At 49.6% G+C, this 20,548-nt stretch overlaps 8 protein-coding genes across 8 annotated transcripts; 6 read left to right on the forward strand and 2 right to left on the reverse strand.

Moving 5' to 3' along the window:
* Positions 1-313: 313 nt before the first annotated feature.
* ASPVEDRAFT_126752 (WD40 repeat domain-containing protein) lies at positions 314-2,289 on the forward strand (the record flags this gene model as incomplete). The annotated part of the gene is made up of 4 exons (XM_040806393.1): positions 314-618; positions 696-823; positions 879-1,465; positions 1,525-2,289. The coding sequence occupies 4 exons, from the start codon at positions 314-316 to the stop codon at positions 2,287-2,289; spliced, it is 1,785 nt and encodes a 594-aa protein (XP_040665890.1).
* An 810-nt stretch (positions 2,290-3,099) lies between these two features.
* pdx1 (putative pyruvate dehydrogenase complex component Pdx1) lies at positions 3,100-4,398 on the reverse strand. Its single transcript, XM_040811938.1, has 2 exons — positions 4,231-4,398; positions 3,100-4,100 (listed from the first exon to the last, which is right to left on the reverse strand). The coding sequence occupies exons 1-2, from the start codon at positions 4,310-4,312 to the stop codon at positions 3,298-3,300; spliced, it is 885 nt and encodes a 294-aa protein (XP_040665891.1). The 5' UTR covers positions 4,313-4,398; the 3' UTR covers positions 3,100-3,297.
* Positions 4,399-4,600: 202 nt separating this feature from the next.
* On the forward strand, positions 4,601-5,874 carry ASPVEDRAFT_39521 (uncharacterized protein). The gene is made up of 2 exons (XM_040811939.1): positions 4,601-4,677; positions 4,815-5,874. Exon 2 carries the CDS (start codon positions 4,822-4,824, stop codon positions 5,725-5,727), a length of 906 nt encoding a protein of 301 aa, XP_040665892.1. The 5' UTR covers positions 4,601-4,677; positions 4,815-4,821; the 3' UTR covers positions 5,728-5,874.
* Positions 5,875-6,280: 406 nt separating this feature from the next.
* Positions 6,281-10,331, forward strand: ASPVEDRAFT_81712 (cohesin subunit SMC1; the record flags this gene model as incomplete). Its single annotated transcript, XM_040817079.1, has 6 exons — positions 6,281-6,311; positions 6,372-6,465; positions 6,520-9,487; positions 9,536-9,843; positions 9,893-10,259; positions 10,314-10,331. The coding sequence occupies 6 exons, from the start codon at positions 6,281-6,283 to the stop codon at positions 10,329-10,331; spliced, it is 3,786 nt and encodes a 1,261-aa protein (XP_040665893.1).
* A 604-nt stretch (positions 10,332-10,935) lies between these two features.
* ASPVEDRAFT_127821 (GABA permease GabA) lies at positions 10,936-13,469 on the forward strand (the record flags this gene model as incomplete). Its single annotated transcript, XM_040806495.1, has 17 exons — positions 10,936-11,018; positions 11,098-11,131; positions 11,207-11,276; positions 11,348-11,420; positions 11,473-11,501; positions 11,627-11,691; positions 11,743-11,814; positions 11,871-11,985; positions 12,041-12,154; positions 12,207-12,235; positions 12,287-12,319; positions 12,370-12,394; positions 12,446-12,647; positions 12,707-12,913; positions 12,967-13,114; positions 13,167-13,245; positions 13,300-13,469. The coding sequence occupies 17 exons, from the start codon at positions 10,936-10,938 to the stop codon at positions 13,467-13,469; spliced, it is 1,548 nt and encodes a 515-aa protein (XP_040665894.1).
* A 505-nt stretch (positions 13,470-13,974) lies between these two features.
* Positions 13,975-15,750, forward strand: ASPVEDRAFT_164633 (questin oxidase family protein). Its single transcript, XM_040808630.1, has 3 exons — positions 13,975-14,544; positions 14,613-14,740; positions 14,796-15,750. The coding sequence occupies exons 1-3, from the start codon at positions 14,201-14,203 to the stop codon at positions 15,560-15,562; spliced, it is 1,239 nt and encodes a 412-aa protein (XP_040665895.1). The 5' UTR covers positions 13,975-14,200; the 3' UTR covers positions 15,563-15,750.
* Positions 15,751-15,925: 175 nt separating this feature from the next.
* Positions 15,926-17,861, forward strand: ASPVEDRAFT_128771 (HECT-type E3 ubiquitin transferase; the record flags this gene model as incomplete). Its single annotated transcript, XM_040806576.1, has 3 exons — positions 15,926-16,678; positions 17,216-17,497; positions 17,559-17,861. The coding sequence occupies 3 exons, from the start codon at positions 15,926-15,928 to the stop codon at positions 17,859-17,861; spliced, it is 1,338 nt and encodes a 445-aa protein (XP_040665896.1).
* Positions 17,862-18,703: 842 nt separating this feature from the next.
* Positions 18,704-20,362, reverse strand: ASPVEDRAFT_549463 (TauD/TfdA dioxygenase family protein). The gene is made up of 4 exons (XM_040814998.1): positions 20,053-20,362; positions 19,295-19,995; positions 19,100-19,233; positions 18,704-19,035 (listed from the first exon to the last, which is right to left on the reverse strand). Exons 1-4 carry the CDS (start codon positions 20,253-20,255, stop codon positions 18,922-18,924), a joined length of 1,152 nt encoding a protein of 383 aa, XP_040665897.1. The 5' UTR covers positions 20,256-20,362; the 3' UTR covers positions 18,704-18,921.
* Positions 20,363-20,548: the final 186 nt, after the last annotated feature.

Raw genomic sequence — 20,548 nt, forward strand, 5'->3', positions numbered from 1 at the left:
AACCCGCTCCCGCCTGGATTCCAACCACTTCATTCGATTATTGTCCGGAGCGGAGCTGAACGCCCCAACTGCTGCATTCGCCAACTGCACGACCAACTCACGTCTGATTGAATGACAACGATCCCCTATTTGTTCTTCATCCTTACAGCTGATCGGAGGCGCCGTCATTGACATTTGATTTGCTCATTGCCGCCCACCAGCTTGCGGTCCGACATTTGAGACCTGTCGCATTTGCTCGCTCGACTTCGACTGATCTTGCGTTCAACCGCCGTTTGAAGCACCTCCTCTGAGCCCTTTCCTCGCCCCCGGCACCATGTCAGATAGCAACAGAGAGCCGGGTAATCCCACAACTCGTGGTATTGCGAGGGGTGCACGACCAGCAGCAACACATATTGTATCTCCCCCGGGTTCAAGAACACCCCCAAGCATGCCAGCAAAAACTACCCTTTTCTTCCCCGAGCCAACGGGAGCACAGCACAATAGCCGAAATAGCTCCGGCGCAATTGATCCAAATGCGTTGACAAAAGCGTTGAAAGATTTTGAAGACGCTGGGCGCTCCCGTGAAAGGACGCCGGGCGCTAGCCCCAGTCGAAAACGACAGAGGGTTTATGGCGACCGGTGAGTAAAGACGCATTATCTAAATCTGTTACACTTGGTCCAGAATGATTGTCGCTAACTACCATCCCACCTTAAAGATTCATACCAAATCGGGAAGGTCAAGATCTTCAAGCTACCTACAGTCTGCTCCACGAGGACGGCTGTCCTTCAACACCATCCAAGACCAAAAAGCGAACTCCCCACTCCGAACTCCATTTTCAAAAGAGTATGTTTCATCACCCTGGCCAGTTTTTTGGCGCCCCATGTTAATATCCCTCTAGCGGAAGAAGCAAACAGAATGTACTCGCAGGTCCTGCGCAGCGAGATGTTCGGAAATACAGTTCCTCAAGCCGATCTGGATTCAATATCTCCTGACCCTGTCCGCGGTTTTGCGTCTGGGATCAACGACAAAACTCGCTCTCATACCCCACCTTCACATGTTATATCGTCCCTTCCACCCGCCAGTATCACCCCCTCAACCCCTCATAAAAATATGTTTAATTACGCCTCACCACGAGCTGGATCAGCCCACCCCACACCATCTAAGACCCCGCGCAGCCAACATGGCCCTAATCTCAATGTTCGCTCAGAACTCTACAGCTTGTCCCCCATTCGATACGACAGCCAAAGGATACTTGAAACCCCGCGCAAACAACCGCGATATGTGAACAAAGTACCATTCAAAGTCCTCGACGCGCCAGATTTACAGGACGATTTCTACTTGAATCTAGTCGACTGGGGGAGCAGTAACGTTTTGGGTGTCGGCTTGGGAAACTCGGTTTATATGTGGAATTCACAATCGGGCAGGGTAACAAAGCTCTGTGAGCTGAAGGACGACACGGTGACTAGTGTCAACTGGATCCAAAGGGTAATTTTCCATTTTGCTCCTTGATAACTCATAATCTTGTGCTAATAATGGTCAAATAGGGTACTCATCTTGCTATTGGCACGGGGAAGGGTCTCGTACAAATCTGGGATGCCGAGCGCTGTCGCCGCCTACGTACTATGATTGGGCATACTAACCGAGTAGGCGCACTTGCTTGGAATGATCATATCCTCACCTCAGGCTCACGAGATCGCCACATATATCATCGCGATGTCCGGTCCCCAGATCAGTATCTTCGTCGGCTTTCCGGCCATAAGCAGGAGGTGTGTGGGCTCAGGTGGAATACAGAAGATGGCCAACTAGCATCTGGTGGCAACGACAATAAGCTCATGGTTTGGGACAAATTGAACGAGACACCTCTCTACCGTTTCTCTGATCATACTGCCGCCGTGAAGGCTATCACTTGGTCTCCCCATCAACACCATCTCCTGGCGTCTGGAGGAGGTACAGCCGACCGAACCATCAAGTTTTGGAACACATCAACAGGCTCTCTGATCAGGGAAGTTGACACTGGTAGCCAAGTCTGTAACCTGGCATGGTCGAAGAATTCTGATGAGATCATCAGTACTCATGGTTATAGCCAAAACCAGATTGTCATCTGGAAATATCCTCGTATGGAGCAAATTGTGTCGCTAACGGGCCATACCTTCCGAGTGCTTTATCTGGCCATGAGTCCCGATGGTCAAACAGTGGTCACAGGTGCCGGTGATGAGACCCTACGGTTCTGGAAAATTTTCAATAGACGACCTGGCAGGGATAATGGCCGTGAAGGTAGCAAATTGGCAGAATGGGGTACGATTCGGTAACGACTTGACAATTACGGTGCTAGGGCACTGTTGACGACTACCCATTGGAATTCTACATCATGCATTAGACGCGGCGTTCGGCTTTGGCGTTGGTGTTTCCTTTTACAACATTGGGTGAACGCCCAAGAACGGCCTGGGGTTGGCATTATGGGGGTTTAAATCGGCATCTGTGGCATCTTAGTGGGCTTCAGCATTTTTCACAGGCGGCTTCTTAGGTGGTTTGTTTTCTCTGCGACTTTGATATCATCGGATCTTCGTCTCATGTACCGTTTGCTTTGCACCTTTCAGCATTACGCAGCGTCACCCAGGGTTTCCTTTGCGACCCTGTTTTCCTATTTCTTTTTCTTTTTTTGACTCGACATATCAGACATAAGTCTAACATGGAAAATACTTTCCAATCCTCCTTTCCTCCCTCCAACCATGGGACTGGATGTAAGCGACGGCGCTGATGGTGTTGCTCAGGATGGACAGAGCGTGGCGTTGCTCATTATTTCACGGACAGCTTTCGTTTTCATTTCACTGCGAGCCCTCATTTGGCTTGGCATTGTTGTTGCTCTGTTGCTTTACATTTGTTTTTCTTTCCTTTTCCCCAGCTGCTTCTTTACGCTTTCTTTGTTGCAGCATTGATGACGAAATGACATGCAAAACCTCGATGCACATTGCTTGCGTTTTTTTTTTTCCCTTTGACCTATAGCTACACTTCCGAGGTGACGGAATTGCATTGCATTGCTAGGATGGATCGGATAATCAATAAAATCACATTTAAAGTTGTGTTTGCAAGCTAGGTAATACTGTAGTATCCTTGATGGTCTGGATTTCTCTAGTAGATCAGTTGGTTGGGCGTGGGCCCGTGGGGTCAGTATATATATATATGTATTCGAATCAGCCCTAACCTATGATTTCTTGTACGGAGTGCTTTAAATATAACGAAGGTAGTCAATGGTACATAATGAATATCTTCTCGACGCTATTTCAGTTGTTACAAAGTAAAAATTAGGAGAGGAAAGTCTATATAACTAGGCGTGCTGGTTCAATGGTCAATAGAGTCTTGACCCGCTCCAGAAAAGTGCGGGCTCTCTTCTCCTCGCCCACGGGAACGGTCAAGCTGAAAACATTGAGGGCCTGCTCAGGTTCAAAAGACTCGGTATCGACGACCTGCGGCGCGCGCTTGTTTGTGCTAGCTCCGCTGAGGAAGTCGATGAGGTCTTCCTTCACTGACTGGGTGGGTGGTGCCTCGATGGGCCCGTCAAGAGCATTGAGTTCGGGGATATATTCGCCCCGGGTAGTTTTGATGGGCTCTGCGCCGAGAAGTTCATCAAATATCTCGCTTGACGATTGCTTAGCGTTTGGTGAACGCGGGAGATCATCGTTGGCCAGGTCGGTGGCCCGGGCGAGGAAGGTGGATAGTGGGATTGTCACGCCGAGAGACTTCTGGAGTTTCTTCTGGACGTGGAGAACAGTTCCCAGGGAGATTGAGACGGCAACCGATATTGTGGGAGGAGCCTTTACTACTGGCTTCTCGGCTGCAGGTTCTGGAGCCGCAGGTGCCGGTGGAGGAGCGATCTTGATGTTGCTTAGATCGAGGTGGGCGAGCTTCGCGATCCGCGATGCTTGAGAGGCGGGATAGTCTGATGCGATGAGGCCAAGGTATGCGAGGACATCTCCCTTAAGGAGACGGCCTTTGGGGCCTGAAGCGGGGATCTTAGATACTTCGGAGTCGGGGATGCCCTTTTCGTGGAGGAGCTGGGTGACAGATGGATAGAGCGGGTAGGCGGGGTTCTGGGTTTGAGAAGCGGAGGTGGAAGCGAGGCCTAAAAATGAATGAAAGAACGGATTAACCTCATATAACGGTAGATTGGAAAGAGTCGATGAATAACGCAATCCATTGTCGTCTATTCCGTCGGGTTTTCCGTCGCTTAAGCTTCGAGGGGGAATACTCACGTCGCGAGGTGCGGGTGACGACGCGGGGCTGGCATTTAGCCAGAACGCCCGGGATGTGACGAACGGTGTAGTTGGAAGCCATTGCTGTATCACGAAATGGCTGTGGTCTGCTACCTAGGGCGCAGTCCGTTTTCCGGTTCTGAAGAAGAGCTCGTCGAGATCGGCGGGTGAGGCAGACGAGGTCGAGGATTCGCGAAGATCCCGACAACAATCACCCACGACGATTAAGAATAAGGGTCGGCGATGGGACGTGCGATTAGCGATTCACGATTGAAATGCTTTGCGCCGGCCGTCAAGCTAAGACGTTGAGGTTGTTGAGAGGTCCCGATTTGATCTCACCGGCGGGCCGGGACGGGAACATTTTTCTACCGGAACAATCCCGATTCAACCGTCGCAACGGGAAAGACGTTGAGCTTCCCCCAGTTTGGGTTTCTTTTTCGTTTTCAGGTTAGTTTTAATCCCTACAACTGAACTGCCGTCAAGATGACAATCCGGGGGAGGATATATGTCCTGCTGTGCCTCGAGCCGTCTCCATTGCTGCATTGGCGTTCGTGAACCACTAGCTAATCATGCAATTCATGTAGAAGCAGAATGTTTGCCAGGCAATTCGCATTCAGGGCGCTCGGGCAACCATGCCCCAAGTCTTCTATACCACCGATTTTCTACCCATCTAGTCCGACATGGAGATATTTCTCATCGAGTGTTTCCCGAACGAAAGCGGCCCCCAAGGTGAAGCAACCGCAGAAGAAAATACCATATCGTGAAACGAAACCTTCATTACAGCCCAAAAGCTCTTCTCAACCGGAAGAAACTCTGAGATTTGCCGGACGTCGCCCAATGGGTTTCGCGAAGCTAGAACGAAAGGTCGCTAAAGAAGGCGACATAATGTTATTCAAGGCGCCGTCGCATCGCAGCTACGTCCTCGGGGCCTACGGAATCGCCTTTTTCTGTTTCGCTTACTCGGTGTACAATTCTAATGCTGTTTTCCGAGATCCAATTGTGACGCTACCCATGTGGCAGCAAGGCTTGGCTGGAGGTATTTGTGTCGTGATGAGTGTTATGGGCACCGTCTTTCTGGTCAAGACCGGAAGGTTGATCAAAAGCATCAAGGCAGTCAACTCAAATGGCCAGGCATATCTGCGCTTTACAGTGCGGCGCATGATCCCGTTCCTAAAGCCAATGGAATTTGACGCACTACCCCGTCAAATTGCTTTCTCACGCCGTCTGGTTGTATCGCCCGATGCACACCGCGCAGACCGAGCACAAGATCCGACAGGCTCGAAGAGTACTAGCTTCTTTAAGGAACCCACGAAGAAGTTGAGCATGCTTGGGTATAGGTTCTTCCGGTCTGTTCGACAAATCTTCACACAGGAGGACTTTATCCTCTTGGAAATTGAGGGCCAAAAGGGCTCGTTTCGGATGGACTCAGCTGGCTACGTCTCAGAAGACTTTTTGGTCGTCGGGAACCCTGTGTCGGTGAAACGCCCGAGTAACTAGGCCCTTTCCCTTTTTTATGATGATCCTTTCGGGTCACCTGTATAGCTATTACTCGTTATTTAAGCGCAATTGGGGATTAACATTTATTATACCTTTATTTTGTATATATAAACTCTGATTATGACATAAGGTACTCCATGTTATTACCAGTAACTTTTATATATTCTCAAACTCATGGTGAAAGATAGATCCTAGCCTATATATCCGGCAGCCGATTCGATGCTAGGAACTCGACGCACACAGTCCGAAACTCGACGGCCTGGTCTATAGCTATGTTCATTTTATATGCTACTAAACCACTAAAATACGCACATATCCCATGAGTAGTAGTAATTATACATGAGTACGTTGTAGAAGGAATAGAAACTGGCTGGCGGTTTATAGATCATGAAACTCACGTGACGACTACGCGTGGAGCGGTCCTAAACGCGATGGGCGCGGACCCCCTCAACAACACCACTCCGCATCACCGCCTTGTGTTCTCCTCGAATATTTTACCCCAGCGCCGTCGTGCTCTTACAGTCGCAGCGAAGTGCGACTTCGTAGTGGCAAGATGGGGAAACTAATTCGCCTGGAGCTTTACAGTACGTGGATTCGACCTCCGAGACAAGTCATGACCGCGACAGCTAACAAGTTACACGCAGATTTCAAGTCCTACAAGGGCCACCATGTGCTGCTCTTTGGTGATGCCTATTTCACATCGATTGTCGGGCCCAACGGGTCTGGAAAATCCAACTCGTACGTCCGATGAATTTACGATCGGTTTGTTGTATTTGCGCTGACAAGTCTTAGGATGGATGCGATTTCATTCGTGCTAGGAATTAAATCTTCACACCTACGATCAACGAACTTGCGCGATCTTATTTATCGAGGCCGTGTCCTGCGAACATCTAAAGTCGATGCCGATGGAAACGCCGTGGATGGAGAGACCAACGGGGTCGAGGCCACTCAGGACGAAAATGACGTCGAACAATCCCAGGACACCAGCGGAACGCACGATCCGAGGACCGCCTGGGTCATGGCCGTCTACGAAGATGATGCAGGAGAGGAACAACAATGGCGGCGATCAATTACTAGCCAGGGAGTGAGCGAGTACCGAATCAACAACCGTGTGGTGACTGCGCAGCAGTATAACGAGGCGCTGGAGGCGGAGAATATTCTCATCAGAGCCCGCAACTTCCTAGTGTTCCAGGGTGATGTGGAAGCTATTGCTTCGCAGTCTCCGAAGGATCTTACGCGCCTTATCGAGCAGATTTCTGGAAGTCTGGAGTACAAGGCAGAGTATGAACGGCTCAAAGCGGAGGCTGAGGAATCTTCCGAACAACAAACGGTCCAGCTTAATCGCCGCCGTGCCATAAATTCAGAGATCAAACAGTATCAGGAGCAGAAGCGGGAAGCCGAGAATTACGCGAGAAAGGCAGAGGAACGCGACCAGGCCATCATTACCCATATTCTGTGGAAGCTTTTCCATTTTCAGCGCATGATTGACGATTCGAGCGCCGAGATTCAAAAGTATCAAGATGAGTTGAAAGAATACCGCCGAGGCGTGGAGAAATATGAGCGAAATGTCGAAGAGGCAAAGAAGTCCCACGCCAGGGTTGGTCGCGACGTGGCTACGGCCGAAAAGAACATCGTGAAAAAGGAGAAGGAGATTGAAGAGTCAACCAATGCCCTTGTTCCAATCGATGAGAAGGTTGACATTACGAAGAAGAAGGCAGAGAGATTCAATTCTCGCATTGCTGAAATCGGCGAGGAACGCGAAACGCAACAAGCTAGCTTTAAGCAACTACAAAAGGACCTCAAGGTAGTTGAGAAGGCTCAGGCTCAATGGGAGGCTGATTGGCAAAAGACCTTGAGCAAACAGGGTGGTCAGCTCAGCCAAGCCGATCAGCAAGAATACAATAAGCTTAAGGAAGAAGTCAATAAACGGTCTTCCGCTGAACAACTGAAACTTGACAATCTGAAGCGCCAGAAAAAGACTGACGTGGAAGCATACAACAGCCTGAAGAGTAAATTTGAGAGTACGCAATGGCAGCTTCAGGCGCTGGAGACCGACACGAACTCTTTGGGCGAACGCAAGGCGACTGCTAATGAGACCGCCAAAACAACCTCGAAAGATATTGAGAAAAAGAAGAAGGAACTCAATGCCATCACATCAGAGCGGCTACGCGTATCGCAGATGCGAACGGAGTATGAAGAGAAACTGCAGGTTGTTTTGAAGAAGCTTCTTGAAGCAGACGATGGCAAGAAACAGACGGAGCGAGAAATCCGAGCGAAGGAGTTGATCTCGACCCTGAAGCGTATCTTTCCCGGGGTTAAAGGTCGTGTTAGCGACCTGTGTAAGCCCAAGCAGAAGAAATATGCTGACGCCGTGAGCACTGTTTTGGGTCGTCATTTCGATGCTATCGTTGTAGACAACGAGAAGACTGCCAAAGAGTGCATCCAGCATCTTCGTGACCAGAGAGCGGGCCAAGCTACGTTCATTCCCCTGGAAACAATTCAGGTCAAAGCTCTGAATTCCAACTTGAAGGGCATGCACCGTGCCATGCGCCCTGCAATCGAAACAGTTGACTACGATGATTCCGTGGCAAGAGCCATTACTTACGCTTGCGGCAATGCTATCGTATGCGACGACCTCGCGACCGCCAAGTTCCTATGCTACGAGAGACACGTGGATGCAAAGGCCGTCACACTGGATGGGACCGTGATCCACAAGGGAGGCTTGATGACCGGTGGCCGTGGCCTTCAGCAGAACTCCAAGCGCTGGGAAGACTCGGAGGTGGAAAACCTCTTCAAGCTGAAGGACAAGATCATGGCAGATTTAGCCAACCTGCCCAAGGGTCACCGTAGGGGAACTGAAGAGGAGACATTACAGGGTGAATTGGTTGGTTTGGAGCAACGACTCGCCTATGCCCGTGATGAACTCAAAGCCCTTGAACGCAACCTGAAGGACAAACGTACCGAGCTGGATTTCGTCAAGCGACAGCTTGAGGACCTTCGGCCCAAGTACACGGAGAAGAAGGAGTCACTGGATGAGCTTGACGAGGCCATTGCCACTTCCCAAGATTCTGTTAGCAGCGTCGAGGATGAGATCTACCGGAAATTCTGCAAACGTCTTGGGTACAGCGATATTCGCGAGTATGAAGTGCAGCAAGGTTCACTGCATGAAGAGGCTGCGCAGAAGAAACTCGAGTTCACAACGCAGAAGAGTAGAATTGAGAATCAGCTGAGCTTTGAGCAACAACGGCTGCAAGCTACCACTGATCGCATCAACAGTTTGCAGACCCAGCACAAGCGGGATGCAGACCTGATCGAGGAGCTCGAGGCCGAACAGGAGGAGGTGCGCAACAAGCTCGACGAGCTTAATGCCGAACTCGAGCTTCTCCGCGAGAGTCTTGAGGAGCAGAAAGAGAGGTACGGTGGTTCTGCTGAGAACCTTGCTCAGCATCGGAGGGAGCTTCAGAAGCGCAGCAGAGACGTGGAATCTACCCTGAAATCTATCAATGGCTTTGAGACAGAGATCCAGCGCAACTCATCCAGCCGATATGCTCTTCTCCGACGTTGCAAGCTTGAGGATATTGATGTCCCATTAACCGAGGATTCGAACCCGCTTGACCATCTTCCTATCGACGAACTTGTCCAGGGAGTTGATCCAGACGCGATGGACATTGATGAAGACACACAGGCAAATGGTGACTTCGCTGTGCAGGACTACGGCATTGAGGTGGAATTTGATTCTCTCGGCGACACTCTTAAGGAGGTAAGTTTTCCCCGACTTTTTCTAGGAGGCTGGGTTCTAACAGATTAGGATTCCGACGAGAAACTTGAGGAAGAACTGCTTGACAAAGTCCGAAGTCTCAATAGCGAACTCGACAAGATGACGCCGAATGCACGTGCGATGGAGCGTCTCGAGAGCGTAGAAAACAAACTTCGAGGCACAGAAAAGGACTTTGAACAAGCGCGGAAACACGCCAGGAAATCCAAGGACGATTTCGAAGAGGCGATGCGCCGACGCTCGGAGCTCTTCAACAAAGCCTTCTCCCACATTTCCGAGCAGATCGGGCCTATCTATAGGGAGTTGACCCGTAGCCAAAATTACCCCTTGGGGGGACAAGCGTATGTTTCCCCCGCCCAGCCATGGAATGCCAAAACCTAATTTGAACAGTTATTTGGATATCGAGGACTCCGACGAGCCGTACCTAGACGGCATCAAGTACCATGCTATGCCCCCGCTGAAGCGGTTCCGAGACATGGAGCACCTCTCGGGTGGCGAAAAGACCATGGCCGCCCTGGCCCTGCTGTTTGCCATTCATTCTTACCAGCCCTCGCCTTTCTTCGTCCTGGACGAAGTTGATGCCGCGCTCGACAATACCAATGTCGCTCGTATCGCGAACTACATTCACGACCATGCGGCGCCTGGAATGCAGTTCATTGTGATCAGCCTGAAGAACGGGCTGTTCCAGAACAGCGAGGCCCTGGTCGGAGTTTACAGGGACCAGTCGGAGAACAGTAGTAAATCACTGACACTTGATGTAAGTTTCCACCGCGTTGCTTGGTGCGATAAGAATATGCTAACTCGGTTATAGCTACGCAAGTACATCTAGACTCGAAGTGACAATGCGAACAATGCAGTATCCCCATACTTTCTAATGATATGTAGATTAGTTATTTCAATCCGAGCCCTCATGATTCATTGACACTTTGACATATGTTCCTTGCATATCGTAAACTGTAAAGCGAGGCCGGCACTGCACTAAGGATCTGAGGGGCTGAATCCACGGGGTTCCCGACGTCGCATCGCACCCGGCTTCTCTTTCTGTTCACCTGCACGACCGCGGTTCGCCCAGCTAAGGTCCGTCTGCCGATCTCCCCGTCGGTCTTCCTCCGCGTCATTCCGTCGGCGCTGTCAACAAATGAAAACCGCCGATTCTCGAGACAAGAGATTCCATGAGCTTGTCTATCAGTCTCCACTTCGGTTTCATCCCCAAGTGAGCATCCCCGTTATCGAATTCCCTCGTCTTGCCTCATTATGTAACGACAGGGCTTCCCCGCGATATTGGTGGGCCGGACACGCGATATGATGTGGTTACCCCCAGATAACCACCTCTGCGACTCCAGGCTGCCTATTTCATAGCAGCTGCCCCTGTCCTTTGCTCATTCAATTGACATACCATCTATACCGCCACCCAGAAAACCATACCCTACACCATGAAGGACATACCAGCGGATGATGACGTGCAATTGGCCGCCCTTGGGCATAGACCCGAGCTGAAGCGGAATTTTTCAATGCTGTAAGTGTCGAACTTCCTCTGGACTACGTTATTTTTGCAACAAGGATTGGATTGTTAATGGGCGTTTGTCATGATTTAGGTCAATGTTAGGGCTTGCTTTTGCCATTCTGAATGTATGTTGCCCAAAGTGACGGAGAGCAAGAAGGAATAGGGGGTTGGATTACGGACGAATCGCTCATTCTTTGCAGTCATGGACAGCTCTATCATCCAGTCTAAACCTTAGTCTTGGGTCTGGCGGCTGTGCCAGTGTTGTATGGGGTAAGATCTACTTGTTGATATTAAATGATCCCTGGTCTATGAATTTTTCAGTTACTCATCACTTCTACCAGGCCTGGTTACGGCCGGTATTTGCAATGTTTCCATTGCCGCGTCGCTTGCAGAATTCCTCTCTGCTTATCCTACGTGAGTTCTTAGTCCGCCTGAGGCAGGATATCTCATCTAATAAGTCGAATAGCGCTGGCGGACAGTATCATTGGGTTGCAGGTTAGTTATCCCCCCTATGGACTTGATTCTGTGAAATAATCTTACTGATACGCTGCGAATATTATAGCTAGTTTGTCTCCCTGAAAATTCCTGCACAACGCGCACGCGCTAAACGATCATTTTAGTTTCATGGCACAGATGGATGCCAGCCCTATCATGGATTACAGGCTGGGCGAATGTCTCTGGCTGGGTAAGCAAAGGCCGTTCAATTGCTTGAAAGAACGTTGCTGATAACTTCCAGCTGGCTTTAACAGCTACTGGTGGGCTGCTAGGAAGCACTCTCATTATGGGCATTGTTTCTCTGGTTTACCCGGTATGATATTAGCTGTTTTGCTTAACACTTGACCTATTGCTGACTCGGTACGCTAGTTATTTGAGTTCCAAAAATGGCACCAGTTTCTTCTATACATCGGAATTAACGTTATTGCGTTCGTCATCAATGCCTTTATGGGATCCATCCTCCCGCATGTCACCAAAGGTGCCTGTATGTCGCCTGCTGTCCTTCCCTGCATGGTGTTTTCGGGAGCTTACCTGCCCAGTCATCTGGTCTCTCAGTGGGTTCGTTATAATCTCTATCACGGTTCTCTCATGCGCATCGCCAAACTACCATACTGGAGAATTCGTATTTTCCGAGTTCATCAACCAAACAGGCTGTACGTTACCATATATCCTTTGGACATTGAAAGCGAAGCTCATACAATTTAGGGCCTGATGGTATTGCTTGGCTTCTTGGGGTAAGACTGCTTGCACTTGAAGCTGAAGATGATTAATTGACTCGTTAAAAGCTGCTGCAAGGTGGTCTCGGTCTCACTGGATTTGTAAGTTACCCACGTTGTATTTTGGAAACTTGGACTAATTGTTATTAAAGGATGGTGTTGCCCACATGATTGAAGGTATGCAATGGAAGGAAAACGTTCTTACGGTTTTATATTAATATATATTAGAAATCCCAAACCCCTCCGTGGTCGGACCTAGGATCATGATCGGATGCGTTTTCATCGGTATTTTCACCGGGTTGATCTTCCTGATCGTCTTGCTTTTCGTTGCAGGAGACATCAATCAGGTCATTGAGTCTGCCGCAACACCTCTCCTGCAGATATTCTATGATGCGACGAAAAGCAACGCAGGATCGATCTGTCTTCTTATGTTCGTTCTCACTTATCAATCTCATAACCATGCCGTTTAATTCTCATGTATACTTCCAGGTTTCCACTCGTTTGCCTTGTCTTTGCGGCCACCGCCATTATGGCTACAAGCAGCCGTATGAACTATGCATTTGCGAGAGACGGCGGGCTGCCTGCCTCACCTTTCTTCAGCAAAGTCCACACAAAACTTGGCGTCCCTCTTAATGGCCTGTTTCTGACATTCTTCTGTGTCGTCATATTCGGATGCATTTTTCTTGGCTCCTCAAGGTAAATCCCAGCTTGTCATAGTATTATCCGGATGGCATTTAACCTTGTTGCAGTGCATTCAACGCCATTATTTCTTCATCAGTTGTCATGCTTGATATTTCATATGGCCTCCCGATTGCAGTAAACTGCGTCCGTGGCAGACAGATGCTCCCTGAAAGAGCATTCGTTCTACCGCACACTCTCGGCTGGATCGTGAACATGGTAAGCTCAACTAACCCGTGGCTTTTATGGAAATGACTGACATTTGTTGCAGATTGCCCTTGCATATATAGCGCTGACTACTGTGCTTTTCATGTTCCCTCCGGAGTTGCCGGTGACGGGCAGCAGTATGAGTAAGTATCCCGTGACTTCATATAAATTATTACAGAAACTAATTCTTTATATAGACTACTGTGTTGCTGCATTTGGAATCATCGTGATTGTATCAACCATCCAATGGATCGTTGATGGCCGAAAGAACTTTACTGGGCCACGCGTGGATACAGAAGTATTGGCCGCGGTGGGCGGTGCCCCAAGTATTGACGAAGGTACTACTGAACATCGGGAGGATAAATAAACCGTGCCGCCGAATCATTTACAATATTCTATATACTTTATACACAGGACCACACCGATTGTTTTAAGTTGCATCGGCCGGACCTTGCAGTGGCACATGATAGAATAGATGTACATATACTTTCTTATTCCTAGTAGGTAACCGGCACTAGACTACCTAAAGCATTATATTCACCAACCATATCTGGAACAAGCCACAAGATCGTCGAGCGAACCCATAGAACACTGGTGCTTCACCTAGCTTTGTTAATATCCCTATGTAGAAGAGTAGATGCCTTGCTTATTGCAAATCGACCGGCATGACACCTCGTACTACGTAGTATGAACAAACCGAGTTCCTTTTTGATCATAGAAAGGATATTTTGGATATTTTATCCGAGTGCTACGGACAACTAGCAGCCACTGACATGCCACACTACAGAGACGGCGGCGGTTGTACAGTTGATGGAGATATCATTACGTCATGCGTCCCAACAGTCAGCGGAGCTCTCCCCAGCTCTTCTTCCGCCTCAACCTTTGTCTTCATCAACATTGCAGTCGCATTCGCACCCTCTAGCCTTGCGCTGATACTCGGAACATCTCCCGCTAACGTGTATGGACATGCCAACTTCATAGCCCGCCGCTGAACAACGAAGCCCCCCCTCGTACGCCGTCGCGCAAGCCAGCCCACCTCAACGCCAAGCTTTTCCTCATCAACAGATAAGATCTGCAGTGTCATTGTGAGCTTGCACCATGCTCACATCCGCTTTCCTTAGAAATCTGCTGCCCTGGGGTGAACGGGTTGTCTTTACTATACCCCCCGTTGAAGCGGTTGAAATCGACACAGCGCACGAAAAGGCTGCGCGAGCTCTAAAGCACCTGCTTAAGCTCAACCACGCGAACAATGCGATCCTCTGGAACGAGCGCAGATTCCATAATCACGCTCCGCACTCGCTATCCTCGTACTTTTTGTTGGGTGCTGATGCGGATAACTTGAATCGCCTGTATGAGCATGAGCAGAAGCCGCTGGATCGGTGGACCGACTCGCCGGGTGAGATCAGTACATACGACTGGAGGGATTATTTGGGGAAGAGAGAGTAAGCTACCCAGCCATTTCGTTCTCTTATAATATGTCACTTCGGAGGTGGCTAATGAATATTACTAGATATCAACGAGCGTATGTCGACTTTTTCGAAGACGAGCTCGTTGGCCATGGCTACGACTGGAAAAAGGTGGTCGCCAATTACCTGTTCGAAGGAAAGGAGCCTCTCTTCAACGCCTTGGCCTGTGACCGTACGTAAACATCAGCTATGTACCCAAATAATCGATGTACTGACCATTGAAACAGTCGGCCACCCGCTCATTCACCTCGCCTACGCCTTCGAAGTGTCTAGCCGCGAAGTCGCCATGGAAGCCCTCTCCCTCGCCTCGGTCTGCTACGGAACAACCCACAAATATCTCGACGACCCATCTTACTCCCAAGCTGAAGCATCCTACTATTCACATTCCCCCTTCGAAATCCTCACCAAAGTCCGCACGGACAAACGCCTAACAAACCTCTTCACCACACCCGGCGACCACAACACAGAAGTCGTCTTCCGCGAAGCCGAAGCAACAATCCTCAACCACTGGAACGCATGGAAGATCCCCACAGGAAGCGACGCAATGAAATGCCTCCGAGAAAGCCAAGAACTCGCCGTTGCTCTATTAACAGCAACCCTAAACCCGGCCACCCCAGACCAGAAATACGACTTCTTCTTTGTCCACGTGCTCACTTCCAGCCATGCCGTTCGCGTTCTCCTTCCATTAATACCCGCAAAATTTCAAATCCCCCTTGTCCGCCAATGGTGGCTCCTGACTCTGGCTGTATACATCGGCCAGCTAAGACCGGAAATCCGCCTCGACACTATTCGGAAACATGATACCACTAAGAAGGGCTGGGACTATGTTAAGGATAAGGCGCTCCACGGCGAACACTCCACGGAGACGCATTATATCAAGGCCCTCCGTGTCTTCAGGGATATGGCAAAGATGTGGGGCGACCCCGATGGGTTCTATTTGAAGGCTGCTGTCAAGTTTGCGGATGGGTTTACCGGATGGGGTGGGTTTGTATAATTTCCCACCGCGGATTTAAAAATAACTTTTGTAATGTTTCTTGTGTTGTATTCCTATATAGTTGGTTATATTCCCCTCTTTGGCTAAAAGTAATGATTCTCATTCTGGATACTAGGAGTTAACTAGGCACTGTTAAGCTAAGCGTTATATAGTATTATGAAACCACAAGAATTGTTTTGAGTTACGGCACACTTATGGATAGTTAGAAGATATATAAACAGTAGAATAATGCCTCAGGCAGAAACATATCCATGGAGTCACGTGGAGCACAGCCGGTTTGCACTGTTTGCCCTGTTGACCACTAAATTGGCCAGAACGCGAAACCAACACAACCTCTCTCAACCGCAAGACCATACCACCACAATGAGCACGGAAAACGAAGCAGGACCGCTCGGCTTGCACGCCGAATACCTGCCTAATATCCGCCAAGTCAGTGTCCAGATATCTGCGCCCGCTGGCTCACACCCCGAGATCGCTTTGTCCGAGTCGCGTCGCGCTGTGTCGGCGTCGCTTACCCTGCCTGAACCGGTTGGCTGTGTTTCGGAAACGATAAAGTTGCCGGCGAGGGTTACGGAGGGCTCGAGGCGTCTTTTGAGCGGTACGGGTGCGAATGCGGCGCGGAATGGACATGGTACTGGGCAGGATGCAGGTCTCGGGAGGGAATTCTCGTACCGGATGCAGGTCGATAATGATGCTGAATTGAGGCAGCGGAGTGCCGTGGATGAGCTTATGGATAGTTTTGTTCCGTGGTCTGCGGGCGACATGGCGCCCTCTACTAAATTACGATGCAGACAGTGCGAGAGGATTGTTATTGATATGCCAACTGCAACAACCACGTCTCCGTCTAACGAGAACAGCACGATGCAGTCTTTGGGATTGGTGTGGAAAGACCTGCCCAGCGGGAACTGGGCTGAGATGATGGATTTCTGGCATTGCCATAAGCCGGATCCGCATGAGGACGACGCTGATAGTGCTCATAAGCATTCGACTGAGGATGAAAATTCAAAGGTCAAGGGTTATGGTGCATCCAACCAGGTTTTGGCAACGCCAGGGACTGTACTTGTGGACGTGGCAACGTTTCTCGTCTCCGAAATAGACTGTAAGGACTTAAAAAAGGTAAGCCAGGACTCTCTCCCTATTATTTCCCATTATTTCCGCGATTCGGCGTTATTTTCCCCTTGTGATGTCGTAGGAGGTGCCCGCACCAATGTTTAGTTACGCTTGCTGGGCAAAAAGAAGGAGACCTTGTCCCTTCCATGATCAGGCCTTCGATACAATTGCCCTATAGCTAAATGTCTTGTCTCCAGTGCCGTTGAGCATGGATGGTGGTCATAACAGTAATACGACTAGGGCTTTGTGCCGAGTTATCCTCACCAGATGGATTTCGCACTCTATTCCTGTCTATTAATGTTGTGACCTTTGCATGCTGCAGGTATCCAGAGCGAGACTGCGCCTCGTTGTTTCTTCGTTGTTTGATCCAGAGGGATGGCATCAACGCGATTATGACAAGGTACATGCGGGGTCCCTATCAGCTATCTGTAGCCAAGCGAATTAGTAGTTACTCCTCAATAGAACCTCATCTCGAAATTTCCTACCACTTGAATATATATACATCTCTTGGTCGAAATAGCTGCTAATGTTCCAAATTATCAGGTCACAAAAGAACGCAGCGATGGATCTCTTCTGCCACCTGACGAAGAGGTTCTATGTGACGGGTGTGACGCACTGGTTGGCGTGCAAGACACCATAGCCAAGGGATGGAGACTGTTCAAAACAAGCCTTGATGCAGAGCTTCCATCGACTGAAGAACCCGAGGGAGTACACTGGGAAAGCCATCCGACAGAACTCGTGGTCGCTGCCCAGCTGCTGGAACTCATCGAACGCGAGAGCGCCCGTAGATTCATCATCCACTGTGGAAAGAAAGACGGTCTTTTGGTAAGTCATCCAATCCATTTTGAGACTTCATCCCTGGCCTAGTCGGTTGACTGCTGTGTAGTTGTGGGTTTTCAACCCAGATATGCGATATTCCAACTCGAGTTCGGAACACAGCACTGCTTCGCAGCGAGCTATGAAGATATTCTTCCAAACTAAGGATCACGTTGAGGCATTACTTCATCCAGAGCCTGGGAAGACGTCCTCTCTGTCGTTGGAAGAACTGAGACTTCCCGTGAACACCTACGACTCTCTCCTAGCTGCACTGGAGGCCAGCAACAGAATGCTTCCGCAGTCAGCAAGAACATTCCAGGGGCACTGGAAAGTGGGAATTTTGCACCGTTTTGAGAGACTGAAATATACTTGAGGGAAGGCGCCACCTGCGATCTCAAACAAAGGCGGGCTCCTTCCTGAAGAGGTTCAGTGGGTGTTTTGCGGCTCTATCACCAGCGTCCACTCCGTTCGCGATTGGTGTTGGTCATTCAACATTCTCATAACTACATCATTTACAAAACCAGAATCACTCATTCAGGCTGTCTCTGTGTCTTTCAAGACGCGTAGGGCTGTTGTGAGTGGTAAAACATGCCACATCTAAACACCAAGAACTAACAATCGTTGCAATAGCCACGTTAGAGCATCTTTACAGCTATTAGGACCTGAAATAGTTCCTCTCGTCAACATGGACACAACGCGCACCCCTCAACAGTCCCCCGATTCAAGCGGGGAATACGAAGACACCGTTAGTTGGGAGCACATCGAGGATTCGACCGTCACAACGAATAAACAGGCTATAGTCGATCCACTATCTGATGCTCTCGCTAGACTCGATATCGGAGCAGATACAGAACGCCCGAATGAATCTGCTATCACAAACACAGACTCTTTACCCTCTGGATCTTCGAATCGCGAGGGGTCGTATCATCCACTGATCACTCCAACTATTTTCATTACACCTCCTGAGGCGGCAGATGGGTCAATGCCAAAGACTTGAATTGGACTTAGATTATACATCAACCTGAATTTTATTCTTAATTGGTGGTTAACGGCTTCGTGATGCAGAACCCAGTGTTACACATGTCGATGGCGAGATGCGAATTAGTATCATTATTTGGGGTTTTCTGAAGCACACTTTGCTCAAATGGGACTAGCCCTAAGAAAAGAGACGTGAAACAGCCACCAAATAATTCCATTACGTAGATTACTCTATGGAGAAGGCATTTCGCAATAAACCTGGAAGAGCAAGGCTGTTCATTTGTAATTGGGTATATAATTTTGATATCCATGCTCTCTGCATGTCAAGGGGCGCAATTTAAGCTCCCCATTCTTCGCTCCACATATACACTCTGTTCATCTATTTACAATATTTGTATGCATAGTGCCAACCGTCAAATCATCAACGTCAACTTCATAATTGCGATACCAGCCAATTAAGCCTCAAACGGAGTCTCATATGGCCGCTCGGCTTGAGGTGTGATTCTGGCCAAATGGCGTCTCTGCCCGTCGGCCCAGTCAAAGAGTGCGCTGTGGCAGGCAACTCGGTTCTAAAAGAATAGTCAGCCGGTGGAGCTTTAGATTGGCAGAGATAAGGGAGGTGAGGTAACTTACATCCCAAACGACAACGGTACCAGCGCGCCATCTGACGCGGGTCTGGATGTCCTGGGAGAGAGCGATGTGATCGTAGAGGAACTTGAGAAGGTAATCAGATTCTTCCTTCTTGTAGCCGACGATGTGGCGAGTGACTGGTGCGGACGATTAGCTCTAATGTCTTGAAGTTGAGGCGTGAATTGGATGGGAGCATACATTGAGGGTTCACGTAGAGAGCCTTCTCGCCAGTTGCTGGGTGAGTTCGAACAATGGGGTGCTCTGTTGTGATAGGGTCACGACGGGCAATGCCACCCTTGTTCAGGCTGTTGTTGACCTGCTCGACACCGGAGTGCACAGCCTTGAGGCCGTGGAGGCGTTTTTGGAACTCTGGGGAGAGACGCCTGTAGGCTGAAGCCATGTCTGCGAAGAGAGTATCTCCGCCGCTGGAGGGGCCATCGAGGACGTAAAGGAAGGTTGTGCCGGGGGGTTGCTCCTCGAAGGTAACATCCGAGTGCCAGGTGATAGAGTTGGTGTGGCCAGCGAGGAAGTCAGCGCCGCTGGTGTCCTCTGCTCCACGGTGCACGATGTGAACCTCGGGGTAGCCCTTTGGGGCACCGGAGGCCTGGTGGATGTGATGACGGCCGAAGTAGCCGCCGATCTCAAGGGCCTTGTCGATGGGGAGGTGCGCAAAGTCCTGGTCGCGGAATGCTACGACCTTCCTCTGAGCAACGAACAAGGCGAGTTGGTCCTTGCCCTCCTTTGTCAGTTGGCTTAGCTGGACACCGTTAACTTCGGAGCCGATGCTGGGAGTGAGTTCTTCCAGGTGGAAGTCTCCATCCTTCGGGAATAGATCCGGGAAGGTTGAGTCGGCATCCTTTCCGTGTTCGTAGTGCTCAAAGGGCTGTAGTGGTGGGTATCTATTCAAGAACTATTTAGATATGCTCTTCTAGCATATGATTCATTGGTATACTGACCTTTCGGTCTCATTGTCCCAAACGGGTAGGTAATTGGGAAATGATGCAGCTGAGTATTTGGCGGTGCCCTTTATCTCATCCGCATGCTTGTAGGTCTCTCCGTATCCGATCAGGTTTTCCTTGTTGTGACCCCCATTTGTCTTGAGAAGCGACTTGGGTGGTGCGCGAAGGCTATTGACGGGCTCAGCAAGAGATGGTGCCATTATGTTTGATTTGAACAATTGCCAGCTTTTAACTCTTTATTCTTGGAAACATCCACAGACATGTCTGAGGACCACCGGCGAGTTATATAGAGTCACCCTCTCATCCGATTATCCGGTTCGCAGGCACTCTGGCGCAATGTCTGCGGGGTATGATTGATCCTTGTCCCTGGTCTGGATAGGCCTTGACTCAGCAAGGCGGGGTTCATATTCCATAACTACAAGAGGATGCTCGTACACATAACGCAATAGGTAATTGGAGTCATTCGGGCGAGAACAACGCGCAGATCAGATAA

This window comes from Aspergillus versicolor, assembly GCF_001890125.1.
Source record: "Aspergillus versicolor CBS 583.65 unplaced genomic scaffold ASPVEscaffold_3, whole genome shotgun sequence".
NCBI lineage: Eukaryota > Fungi > Ascomycota > Eurotiomycetes > Eurotiales > Aspergillaceae > Aspergillus > Aspergillus versicolor.

Coding starts and splice junctions, on each gene's coding strand:
- pdx1 (XM_040811938.1), bottom strand. CDS start 4,312: ATGGCTTCCAACTACACCGTTCGTCACATCCCGGGCGTTCTGGCTAAA. Junction 4,101..4,230: donor CGTCACCCGCACCTCGCGAC/GTGAGTATTCCC, acceptor ATTCATTTTTAG/GCCTCGCTTCCACCTCCGCT.
- ASPVEDRAFT_39521 (XM_040811939.1), top strand. CDS start 4,822: ATGTTTGCCAGGCAATTCGCATTCAGGGCGCTCGGGCAACCATGCCCC.
- ASPVEDRAFT_164633 (XM_040808630.1), top strand. CDS start 14,201: ATGCTCACATCCGCTTTCCTTAGAAATCTGCTGCCCTGGGGTGAACGG. Junction 14,545..14,612: donor GATTATTTGGGGAAGAGAGA/GTAAGCTACCCA, acceptor GAATATTACTAG/ATATCAACGAGCGTATGTCG. Junction 14,741..14,795: donor CAACGCCTTGGCCTGTGACC/GTACGTAAACAT, acceptor CCATTGAAACAG/TCGGCCACCCGCTCATTCAC.
- ASPVEDRAFT_549463 (XM_040814998.1), bottom strand. CDS start 20,255: ATGGCACCATCTCTTGCTGAGCCCGTCAATAGCCTTCGCGCACCACCC. Junction 19,996..20,052: donor TGGGACAATGAGACCGAAAG/GTCAGTATACCA, acceptor GTTCTTGAATAG/ATACCCACCACTACAGCCCT. Junction 19,234..19,294: donor TCTCTACGTGAACCCTCAAT/GTATGCTCCCAT, acceptor CGTCCGCACCAG/TCACTCGCCACATCGTCGGC.